We start from the raw sequence: 12,493 nt of genomic DNA on the forward strand, positions 1-12,493 counted from the left end.
AGGTTTCATCAATACCAAGCGTTCCTTCTCCGGGAGATGTTTTTCCTGACTCATTGTTGCTGCCCACACTGCTAACATTGTTATAAACAATTAAAATACTTTCCTGATTATTATTCTTCACTCTTTTGGTTGTTTGTTTGTGTTTATTTCAAGTTTGTATACTTGTTTACCTTCTTAGCATTCCTTATGTGTTCCTTGTTTAACATTCTTGTGGTGATTCTCTTCTGGCTCTCATGCAGTGGATTGGAGCCCATGTGTGGGAGATGCAGCTGTTCCCCCTTCTGTAGAGACCCATCTCCCACTATCCTAAAGTGCATCCAAGAGTTTCAGAAAAACAAATCTTAAAGCTTCACAGAAGCTATACAGGCAGTTGTAGGTTTCAAGTACTTTTTTTTTATTATTCTCTTTTTTCTTGATGTTTATAGCCCATACAACTCAACCTGATACTGGATTTTTTTGAATGTATAATGATAAATGAACTACAACTGTTTGAAAAATTCTGCTCCTCCTTGCACCAGAGAGTGTATCAATCCACCTTTTTGTTCTTGGGGAAGTCCCTGACCACTGGGTATGGTTAATTACCAATACCTGCTGCACAAAAGGAAACTGAGACTGAAACAAGAAAAAAAAAAATCTGTGTTGCCAAAAAAAGTTCTTCAGGTGTTTCATGTCCATTTTCAAATCATGACACTGACAGTAAGAACTCACTAGATTTTTTTTTTTTCTGTGCCCTTAGTAGAAAATGAGGCTTCTCTATAGGGCACAATTTCTAAACTCTCCAAGTCCATTAATTCTTTCTCTAGCTTATGTAAGCTAAAACTGTGTTTTAGCCTCTTCGTTTTTCTTTGGAAACTTGCTTTGCTGCTTTGAGTCCAAGATCATTCTGTAGGTACTTCAGCAGTTGGAGAAAATACAGTTAATGACCAACAGCAATATCCACTGAGTCAGAAAGGTTTTATCAGCTTAGCTCTTGAAAGTCTCCCTTTCTGCATTATAAATGCAGCACATATTTTGAATTCACAGCACTTCTTTTGCTTTTTTCCCCTTTACGATACTACAGGACTGTCAGCCAGTTTTCACTCCACTTGATGTTTTCCATACTGCAGTTCTTAGCCACACTCATTTTCTGAGAACTACTAATTTAAAATGTGTGTGATTTTTTTTTTTCTTCCTACCCACCACTACCCCTCTGTCAGTATGAACATCACTGTACTCTGAAACAGCAGCTATGGGCACAAAAGACCATTACCCTCAGTTAAAGAGCAGTGACAACCAAGAGCCTTTTTATCATGCTAGTGCCACATGTGAATGCCCTGTTCTGTTAGTTAAGTAGAAGGTAGCTTTGAGGTGTAAGATGCTTCATGTTTGCATGAAGTAGATACCACCAGATGACTAACATGGTGCAGGTTACCCTCTTTAGTTTTCCTCTTAGCCTTACATTCATGCACCTATAGAGAATCTCCCTATAATGAACTCGTAAAGGCTCTCACTACATGGTAGAGCATGTAAACTCCAAATGTGATTCACTTTTCTTTTACCTCAGCCTGTTTAGAATGCAGATGTTTCCCTGAGTAATAACCTTATCCTTCAAGCTCTCCTTCTGCTGTGCGTTGGAAAACATAAGCTTGTGTTTGACATTGAAAATCCAGACACAGATTCAGCATTTTGAATTCACTGCAGGTTGAAGTAGACAAGAGGGAAAGACTACCAGCCAGGGGAAATTACTTGTTTAAACTTAAGTATATTTGTCACTTAGTAAAAGTGTCCAGGAAAATTAAAGAACCTAAAGACACATTAAAAAAAAGACAAATAGGCCTGTTATATTTTAAAGCTGCTCTCCTGGACAAAAATACCTTTTAAATATACAATAGGCAGCTTACTCTCCAGTGAAAACTATGGAGAGCCTGACATGCAAGCTAAATATATGCAGATAGCTACAGGGACTCCAGCAAAAACAAGGACATTTAGGGTAGCAGAAAACACAGGTCTTGAACAGCCTGTAGAGCAAGTGGAAATGATGGATACCTCAGTAATTATTAGGGACTTTTATTACCATCTTTCATAAGAAAATGCTTATTCTGCCCATTCGCTTGGCTTAGATGTATCTTCTCCATTTTCAAAGCTTTTTGCTGTGTGTGGTTTGAAATGCTGCATCTTTATATAAATAAAATGTATCTATGCTGTAATCACTTCAGAATACAGTTGTAATAACTTCAGAAAATAGTTGTTTTCCAACTCGCCATAGGGGAGATTGCTAAAGTTGCAGGTATTTCTGCCTGAAAGTTATTTCTCCAGTACCTGTCTTGGCAGCAAGGGCCATGTTTCAGAGTACTCTGGCCCTGAGTAAATGTAGTAATCCATCATGCTTACTGTCATTTTCATCCTAAGAAGTTATTTAGGCCTAAAAAGCACTTTCTGGATTTGTTTTGAATAATGAGTTGGTATAAATATAGTAATCTTCGATTCCTTTCACTCCTTTGTTATACCAGAGAGTTATTATAAAACAGAATGAGAAAAACTAAGAAGCTAAGGATACCTTAAACCTTGTTAAATAGGCCACGGAAAAAAAGATGAATGTTTTTAAGCAAAGCTGTGATAAGAGAACTAACAAGGTATTGGATAGCAGTCTGTCTAGAGAAGTTACAGCTCATCTGTAAGCACAAAGGTACCACTCTTCTAATGTAAACACCAGGGTTTTTTTGTTTGGTGGGTTTTTTTTTTGCTAATTTTATTGTCAGACAAATTAAAAATCAAAGGTGATTAATTTTTTAATCCCACTGTGGTGTTTTTCTCCCCCTTTTTTTCAGGCACTGGAGAAACATTGCAGAGTGGATGGTGGCTATTCTGGCATTAGAGATGTTTATAACAATCATGAAAGCCACGATGATGTGCAGCAAAGTTTCTTCCTTTCAGAGACACTCAAGTAAGTAAAGTTGACTGTCACTGATATTAAGTAGTTTCTCTTTTTTTTTTTTTTTTTTAACCACTTTTACAGATGGGAAGACAAATTGCCTTTTTTTCCCCTCTATATCAATAAATTAAATTCTGTGGCTTCTGGAAATTATTTTCTGATAGAAAATTATTTTCTGATAGTCTTTGTTGAGAAATGACATCTAGATTTGATAGAATCTAATTATATATGCCAACACTAGTGAAACAAATTGAGTAGACAGAGAACTTACCAGGCCTGTATGGCATACTTTTCATTTTAAAACTGCACAAAAAGAAAAAAGAAGTCAACTTGCATAGTAAGTTTGTGACTTGTTAGGAAGAAAACCAAAAGCTTTCGGTATCTATCACCATCTCCCACATTTTTAATGAAACAAAGAGGTTTTGTCCTGGTCTGGGAAGGCAAATGTTGCAAAGACCAGAAAGAAGCAATCATGCTTTTCAACAGAAAGTGTAATACTCAAGTAAATGAAACATCATAAATACATTTCTAAGAAGGCTTCACTTATCATGCCCGGTATCAGGACAATAAATAAAATGTTGGATTTGGTTCTTGTTTAAAGTTGGTTGTAATGGACCCTATCTCAGTAAATGGCTGTCCAAGCTTCTGCTCTAGTGCTCGTTTCTTCTTTAAAAATCCTAAGCCACAGATTGTTCTTAGAAGACAGAACTGGACTACAGTATTTTCCTTCCTACACCTTAATACATGTGGACATTCACAATCAAAAAAATTACTATGGCTGTATATTATTAAGCCAACATTTAGGAAAATTACCAAGGATTAAATGGAAGTGAACTGATACTTAATCTTGATAGTCTAACCTTTTTCCTGTCAGGACAGAGGTGTTCTTTTGTTGGTCTCCAGTTGCTATTGCCCTTGAGTCCAATCTGAGCTGTGTAGCCCCAGAGCTTTGTGATGCTGGGACTTACCTGTGTTTCATCTTTGGTCAGCTGTTGCCACTGGTGGCATTCATCATGGGAAGTGCCATGAAATCAGGCTTTTATGTTTCACTTCTCTAATGTGATCACATTTGCTGCTTTTATTTCTTGCCAGGTACTTGTATTTGCTGTTCTCTGAAGATGATCTTCTTCCATTTGAACACTGGGTCTTCAACACAGAGGCTCATCCTCTCCCTGTTCTTCACAAAGACGATGAGAATAAAGAAGAAAACAAGAAATAGATGAAGATTAAGTTCTACTTTCATTCCTTATGTTTCTTTCCGGGACTTGGGCACATAATTTGGTTTTAAATTCTTGAGTTAAATTTTTAAATAGAGTGTTTTGCAGTCTGTTTTATTTAATAGTAAATATTCATGAATGGACCCCAACTGATTATGATAAAACTTCATTCCTCTTACCCAGTTGAACCACTTCTTAGAAAAGAAAAAGGACATCTCTCCGGATTTTGGTAGGCTGCAGTGTCATCTTGGCCAAAAGGAGCAGAGGTTTCTGCATGTTACTTGTTTCCTGTTATGCTTCTAATTTGACTGCAAAATTCTTTTCTCCTCTGTGAGGAGATGTCTGCTTTAAGCTGTAATATTTTGCCATGTTGCAAAAAGCCATATTGAATTGAGTATAAAAAGCTTTTTTCTCTCTCTCTTTTTTTTTTTTTCTTGTTTTTTTGTTGTTCTTGTTGTTCTGTGTTAATTTTTGTGTGTCATCCAAGACAAATCTTGTGACTGTGACAGCCTCTTCTTATGCGGGTCTCTCATTACTTGGTAAAGTATCTGATGTATTTTGTTGTCAATGAAAACTAAATAGGAATATTTTCATCTCGTGCAGGCACAACTCTGAAACTGCAGTATATGTTGAAGTTGCTAGGTTTTATGAATTTAGCACATTAGTTAGCAGACCTTAATTCTTCAAGTTTTGATCAGAATATTGTAATAGAATAAACTGCTTCCTCTCTTTTCTAAGTGGTGTTATTCTCATGTCTTTATAGTCAGGCTACTATGGAAGAAAATAAGATAGTACTTTTGTATTACTAAAGGGATTCTTAAATTCTTTAGTTAGTCCAGTAGCTTTCATTTGGTTGGACAGTAAAAAGAAAAAAAAAAAAAAAACAAAAACTTGATGCCGTTCTTCTGGAAGCTGAGTTGAAAATTATACCAGAGACAATTTGTTTGGTTTTCTGTGACCTTCTCAAACATTCGGTTCAGACTCCACACCAGACAACAGTGTATTGTCACAAAGCAATTTAATGTAGCTACATGAATAAAGCTAGATGTTCAAATGCCTTGAAGAAAACAAGTCTCCTTAAAAGAAGATAATCATTCAGAGAGGTAATAATCCAGTGTACAATGAAAACTTTCAGAAAGAACCAAGGCTGTCTTCTCAAAAGACAGAAAAGTGACAGAAAACCAGTGAGCTTAAAAATATTTTCTAGATCAGAGCCCTGGATTACTAAGAAAGGTAGCAGCTTTACCAAAAATATTTTACTTTGTGGCATCAACAAAGGGAAAGAAAAATAAGGCACGATTAATTCCTTTTTGCATTTAAGTGTACTTTGGAGTGGTTTACATTATTATTAAGTCTGCCTATGTTTTCATTTAGTGACAGAATGATTTTCATACATTTTGAGTAGGTTACAATACCTAGCTTCCCGTTCTGAGAAAGCACATTGTTCAGTGGTTGGACTGCAGCAAATCAAATACATTTCTGAACAGCAATCTTCTTTAAAGGTATCGAAGAAGATAGCTTCACATGTCCAGCATAGCAAGTCACAGCTGAGGAAGCACATTGTTTAGGCATTAGGGTACATCTTTTCTATACTGCTAGAGGTCTGCAATGTAGGTTTTCTTAGGTAGAAGCCAAGAGGAAAGATAACTGATTCCATTTTTATATATACCTCTATGTATATCAGATGGAGGCTGACCCATAAACTTGATCCTCTGGAGTTCGTAAAAGCAGCACTGCCTCTTCCCTTACAGCCAGGGAAGGTGGAAGGTGCTGCATGAGCTTCCAAAAACATTTATGTGTAGGGCAAGACAAGAGGATCTTCAGTGATGTTGATCCTTCCATTGCAGACCTAGCAGAGCTCTACATTCTTACATGTAAGTTAGCAGGGGTCCCTGGCTGAGCCTGGGCAGCCCAGCACTGGGGGAATGGATGCAAATGTGTGTGCATCTACCTCAGATGAAGCCTGCTCACATGGAACCCACACATTGGCTCAAGACTTTTTGCTTTACTGCTTTTTATTATTATTACATTTTTTTCAAGGATTAATTCCTTCATGTTATAGTAACAGTTTTCTAAAACTGAATGAGCAAGGATGAAGCACTGGCTCTGCTCTGTTGAAAAGCAGAGCTGCTGCCTATTTTCAAATTCCAGAATTGGTACTGTTGGAGGAATATAGCATTTCACTGTGTTTCTTCAGAAGCTGTAGTGAAATGAGGCAACCAGGTGCCACGAATTGTCAGGGAGTGGCATGAGCTTGTGTTAAGCCCACCTGTGCCTAATTAGGGCAGGCCCCCACTGCGCATGAGCAGGATTAGGGGGCCAATAAAGCTTAATCAGACACAGGTGGGCTTAACACAAGCTCATGCCCACTACCTGGCAATTAGTGGCACCTGGTTGCCTCATTTCACTACAAGAAGCAGTATTTATGAAGCCCCAGCCAAGAACCACTGAGAAATTACAGCCACTGAAAATACAGTGGAATAGAAACAGACATTCTCTTCCCTCTTTGACCAAAAACGTAATAATTATTACTTTTGACTTAGTTATCTTTAACAGGTCATCTGCTGCTGCCTACGACATGGTTGTTGTGCATGTGCTGTTCTAGGCTTCATATCAATTAAATAACTACAATAGCTCAGACAGAAAAAGTCTTTGAGAAATGTGTTTTGCAAGCCTTATTTTACTTGGTTTTCTTAACCACAAGACACTTCTCCCAGCTGTATCTGGTGATCTTGCCTGTACTTTGGAAGCAGAAGAGAAACAGTGGAGAACCAGGCAAACCTTTCAACTCCACCTTTCAAAAACCAGGCTACAAAAATACAGCTCAGTGTATGCATCAGGTCCTGTGTACTTTAAGCATCCTGACTGTTTCCTGGTAATACAGGTATTTAATATGAATATTTTTTGTTTTGTTTTGGAGTTACAATGAGCACAATTTTGTTGTGACTGGTATTGGTATTCAGGTTGTATGTACAAACTGCACTATACTGTACTTTTTGTAAACTAATGTAAGTAGTCAAGAAGATTGTACAACGTGTAGATCTGCCAACTGTAAGAAAAAAACCTTTTCATAAACTGAGAATATATTGATTTTTTTTTTTTTTTTTAATAACCCCAAAACACCAAAGTTAGAGCAATCATTTTAAAACAGTCAGTAATTACCACTGCTCATTAGATTGCTAACATTTGTTTCATGTCCCATTCACTGAGCTAGCTGCATGGAAGTGGCTAGTGATGGTCACTTTGTGTTCCCAGTCATTCATAAGAGCAAACCAAATTGCTTTATTGGAAGGGGATGGGGGGGAAAGGCAAGCATTAGCTTTGCATAAACACACTGCCTATACTTGTTCCATTTCTTTCTAGCATAATGATGCATTTAAATCTGCATGTTATGTCCTCAGAGGTACAATACTTTAAATGGCACCCACAGATTTTTCACAGGGGAACAAATTGCTTTGATTGTTTGTGATTTGCATATGTGTTGGTTGTACACAGATTCCTGCGATGCCCAATGGCTCACTGTTTCTACAGTGACTTCATGATACATTTTATCCATTTCTATCATGCATTTAAATTGCTTTTGATTTGTACATAGTACATTTAGTCTTTTCACCTTTATATAAAGTGAAATTATGGATTACATAATAGATCGAGATGCTTAATTTTTAAGAACTTATATTTGTAAAAATTTCTCTATTGTGAATAAAGTCTTTTAATATATATGTTCACCTTGTTAAATTTTTTCCTGAGTGTGTTATTGCAGAAGTAAACACCAGAATCTGCTGCATAGCCTGGTTTGGCTGCTCTGCTCATGGATTCTTGTCAGCAGATTTGTCTGATACAGATTAGTACTCTGTGTACTTGTTAAGAGCCTATTGTTATTTAACTTTAGGCAGCGTATGGAATTGCTACCACAGAAACACCTTTCTAGAAATTTTTGTCAGTGCAATTCACCTTACCAAATGTATTTTGGGAGAAAGTGAACTTATGAATGAAAAGCAGTGAGATGGCAAGTCAGAGGTGGCAGGCAGTAAGCACAGTTAAGGTCAGCCACTGTAATCCATGTCCTGCACACTACAAGTGGGCCGCAGCTAAAGGCCATTGGGAGCAAATACTGGAGCAGAGATGACAAGGCTGTCACAGTGTTACATGATCATGTAATGAAACACTGTCCTTAGTCCATGCTCCAGAGGAGAGGAACAGTTGTCATAGGAACTGTAACTACATTTTGTGTTGGAAGGACGTGACTGTAAGATCTCCCATCTAAATACTGGAATAACTGCTCCATCTCATAGGTAACCTTGTTTTCTCTGCTTAATAAAGAGCCTCATCCAAAGGTGGTAGCAAAATAAACTACGATTCTACAGTACAGTCTCAGTAGTATCAATTTTTGTCAAAGGACTTACTCATTAGACTTGCTTAAGTCATTTTTGGGCACCAGCTCTTCACTTTTCTCATTTTTCCAGCAGAGTTGAGAGTGTACAGCTCTGCAGGTCACTTCTTGGGGCAGTCAGCAGGGAGTCCCTCCTGCAGCTGGCTCCAGGACCACACAAACTGCTACTCAACAAGTTAAACATGAACTAATGCAACCCTCACAGCAGTTATTCTCAAGAGATCTAAATACAAGCCTGGGTTAGAAATTCAACCTGTCTTCTTAGTTGGATGCTTATTGTGTTGGGGTTTTTTCTGCGGGGGAAAAAGAAACTAGAATGGAATTGACAATTAGTCAAGACAAACAGGATTTTCCCCACCACTTGTACTGCCCTATGACCTTGCCCTGTCACAAGAGGAACTCAGCACTCATATGACAGCATCTGCTGTACAAACAGCCCTTCATCTGAGCCGCCTTAATCTTGGGATTAGTCTGTCCTGGTTGACCTCAAATGCAGGAGGAAAGATTATGCATGGAAAAGCAGGCTGCCAAACCTACAAAATGGCACAAGCACTCAGAGAGCCTGTCTGAATACTGCAAGAGGAGATAAAATCCAGGGTTTTGCTCAGACCCCATTTCATGCATCTATACATACACAAAGTTCTGGCTGGACTGAGTCACAGTGCAGCAGAGTCCAGTGACTGTTCTCATTCTACAGTACCTCAGCAGCCAGCAGTTTGATCCTTATTTTCCAGCTCTCACTCACCCTGGAATTAAAAGTCACTTTCCTTTTGAAAGCAAAGAACTTTGACACAGTTTGTGGCTGATTTGTGGAAGGTTGTTTGCCTTTCACCATTCCCATGCTGACATTTTACAGGACATTAATGACTCCTCTTCATTATCGACATTTTGTCCCTTAACTCCATTTGTCTGTTGCTTTGGTACCATAATCAGAGGAGCACAGAGCTACTATTAGTTTAGAGCACTTCCAGTTAAAAACCATAAAACTGTCAGTGTGAATTTAGTACACTGCCACATCCTGGCCATTGATTCATCTGCCAAGGAGCATCCCCTTATGACAAGGAGACTTGCTGGTACTCCAGAAGCTCAGAGAAGTGTTATGGTTGCCAATGGACATAACAGAAGAGCCCAAAGTAATTTATTTCATCTATGGAGAATAGGTGACCCTACAGTAAGGATGGGTTGTGTCATTTTGAAGAGTTGATCAGCACATATCCAAAAATGGCATACTGAAGCACCAAGCTCCCTTCCTCATGTCTCGGAGCATAGAAAAGCACAAGAGCAAAATTCCTAAAAGACCTACTGCCAGTATCTCACAGCACAGGCACTTCTTGGACAGCCCAGGATACTGGTTTTAGTGACTCAGCTCAAGTACAAGCCGTGCCAGCAAAAGCACAAAGAGCAGAGGAGAAGGAAACTTAGCAGGCTGAGAGAATCTCTAAATTAAAAAAAAAAACAAAAAAACAAACCAAACTCATTTACTCCTTTTCTCATGAAGCACCCTTCTACTGTGTCGTTGCAAGAATACAGATGGCCAGAAAACTCATTAAAACAAAAAATAAGACTCCCTGGGGTCTCCCAGTAAGATGGGAGCAGCACAATGCAAAAATGCCTCTCACAAGCCCTGCAAGAGCCCTCAGCTGCTCCCCCATCCCTCTCCACCCTGAGAGCTCCAGGTACAGCAACTTTATGAGTGAAACCAGTTGGTACTGCACCCACATCTGAAGCCCTGAAAAACTACATTAAATTACAGGAAATTGAGGCTACAAACAATACTGTTTTTCAGTTTGCCTTTTTTATCACATGCTTACCTCTGACTGAATAACCAATGAAGCATTCTTTGATTATTTTTTCCTTGGATTCAAAATCGAATACATTTGTCCAGTAAAATACTATTGTCCACATCTTAACATTAATCCAAAGCCTGAGCATTTCTCAATAAAAAAAGAAAAAGTGAGAAGACGTGTAGACTCTATTAGTGCTTTATACCAAGACGTATTTATAGATGTAAGCAAACCTTACGACTGTCCACTTCTGCAGTAGGATTTGATAGACTGTAACATAGATCTCAGTATCTAATTCTCATTTCTTTCTGTTCCAATGTGAAAAGGAGGAGCAAACAGCCTCACACCGAAGTCTATGAATTCACTAGAGAGTTAAATGGTTGCTCAGAGTCATCACTTGTTTGAGGCACTAAATCTTCAATCTTTATACCGAGGCTATTGCCAAGGTGGGCTAACTGGGGAAAATTGTTTGCACCAGTGAGCATTTTTTTAAAAATAACTTACAGAGCATGGAAACTGGCTCCATTAAATTTGATGGCAAAACTCTCATTTATTTTAGTGAAGTCAAATTTTCACCTGGAGAAAACAATTTCATAGAATTTTACATGGTGATTTATGAAGCAGATACAGCCTAAGGAACTCTCAAGAAAAAGAAAGCATAGGCTCTCGGTCTCTCTTTTTTTTTTTTTTAATATTCTATAGATTATGTTTATTGTCTGAAATAACCACATTTGAAAAACACTATGCCTGGATTTATTCTCCCTGAGCAAACTATCCATTGTCTTAAATTTCAGAGCTGTATCGTACTTAGTGAAAACAAATCACTGATTTTGATTCAGCTGGTATTTGTCTTCTTTAATTAAAGTGTGCATGTCTTAACATGAATAGCTTCAAAAAATTTGAATCTCTCTTTTCTCTATCACTCTCATATTTTAAAATATCACATCTCTGGCTCTTTTTCTCTCTCTTTCCCAGTGCTGGCTGCCAACATACATAAAGCCAATTCTCCACCTTCATAGTTTGCATACAAAATCCTGCAGCCTCTCTCTATTTCTCAGCAAAAGTTTAACAGCTAGATGACAACAGTGAGTTTCCATTTTGTGGGACTCCATTAATTTTATAATACATGCTGCAGTACACTTACAAGCATGCTATAAATATTAATATATTAAAATAAAAGTACACGTGTCAACTAAGAGACCCTTTTGCTATATATTATTAATAGCAACCATTTATACTCCATAATGCCATAAAAGTAGAACATGTTATACAGACACATTCTCTTCCTAAAAATTTTTACAATAGAAGATAAATCTAAGTCACTAACCAATTATTCGAACTAGAAAAGGGCATAGTGAGATCAGCAGTGAAAACAATAAGGCAAAACGAGTTGCTGGAAACATGAGGATGAAAGGATGGTGGTCAAGAGACAAGAAAACACTTAAAAGCTGAAGGCACTGAACCAGACACGGTGAGCTTGGAGAAGAGGAGGCTGAGGGGTGGCCTCATTAATGTTTACAAATATGTAAAGGGTGAGTGCCAGGAGGATGGAGACAATGAGGAGCAGCTACATCATGAGTAGGTACTAGGAGTGTGAAAGGACCCAGCTGCCAGGAAAAATTGCAAATATCAGTTGCAAAGCTTTCCTTCCCTGGTTTACTGAAATGCAGTATCGTAGAATCATAGAATTGGCTGGGTTGGAAGGGACCTCAGAGATCATCAAGTCCAACCCTTGATCCACTACCACTGCGGTTACCAGACCATGGCACTGAGTGCCACATCCAGTCTCTTTTTAAATATCTCCAGGGATGGAGAATCCACTACTTCCCTGGGCAGCCCATTCCAATGCCTGATCACCCTCTCAGTAAAGAAATTCTTTCTAATATCCAATCTAGAGTTGGATATAAAGTACACACTACATCCACTTTTAGTCCATGTTAAAACAACAAAAGCAGCCTCCTTAAGATGTGATCATTTTCCAGCCTTTTCACAGGGATGCTCATCAACACAAACATTCTCTAGCACTTTTACTGATCACTAAGCTCTCTGTGTAGCCTTAGACACCCCACAACCCGCTTGAACCCATCACATTTGTCCTTATGGCAGAAGGTAGGTATCAACAGATTTCCTCCAAATAAATCTCTCAGGGAGATGCACACACAGAGAGAGGTTTCTCCAAGCTTGTATG

The 12,493-nt window shown here is 38.3% G+C and overlaps 1 protein-coding gene across 2 annotated transcripts in view; it reads left to right on the top strand.

The window, feature by feature from the left end:
• The window catches only part of MAN1A1 (mannosidase alpha class 1A member 1), a 136,544-nt gene extending 130,910 nt beyond the window's left edge, over nt 1–5,634 (top strand). For both annotated transcript variants that reach the window (XM_030447126.1, XM_030447127.1), the window contains 2 exons: nt 2,808–2,923; nt 4,004–5,634. In XM_030447126.1, coding sequence (XP_030302986.1) covers nt 2,808–2,923; nt 4,004–4,130 — 243 coding nt within the window. In that variant the 3' untranslated portion in view covers nt 4,131–5,634. The remainder of the gene's footprint in view (nt 1–2,807; nt 2,924–4,003) is intronic.
• The last annotated feature ends 6,859 nt before the right edge of the window (nt 5,635–12,493 follow it).

This window comes from Calypte anna, chromosome 3, assembly GCF_003957555.1.
Source record: "Calypte anna isolate BGI_N300 chromosome 3, bCalAnn1_v1.p, whole genome shotgun sequence".
Taxonomy (NCBI): Eukaryota; Metazoa; Chordata; class Aves; order Apodiformes; family Trochilidae; genus Calypte; species Calypte anna.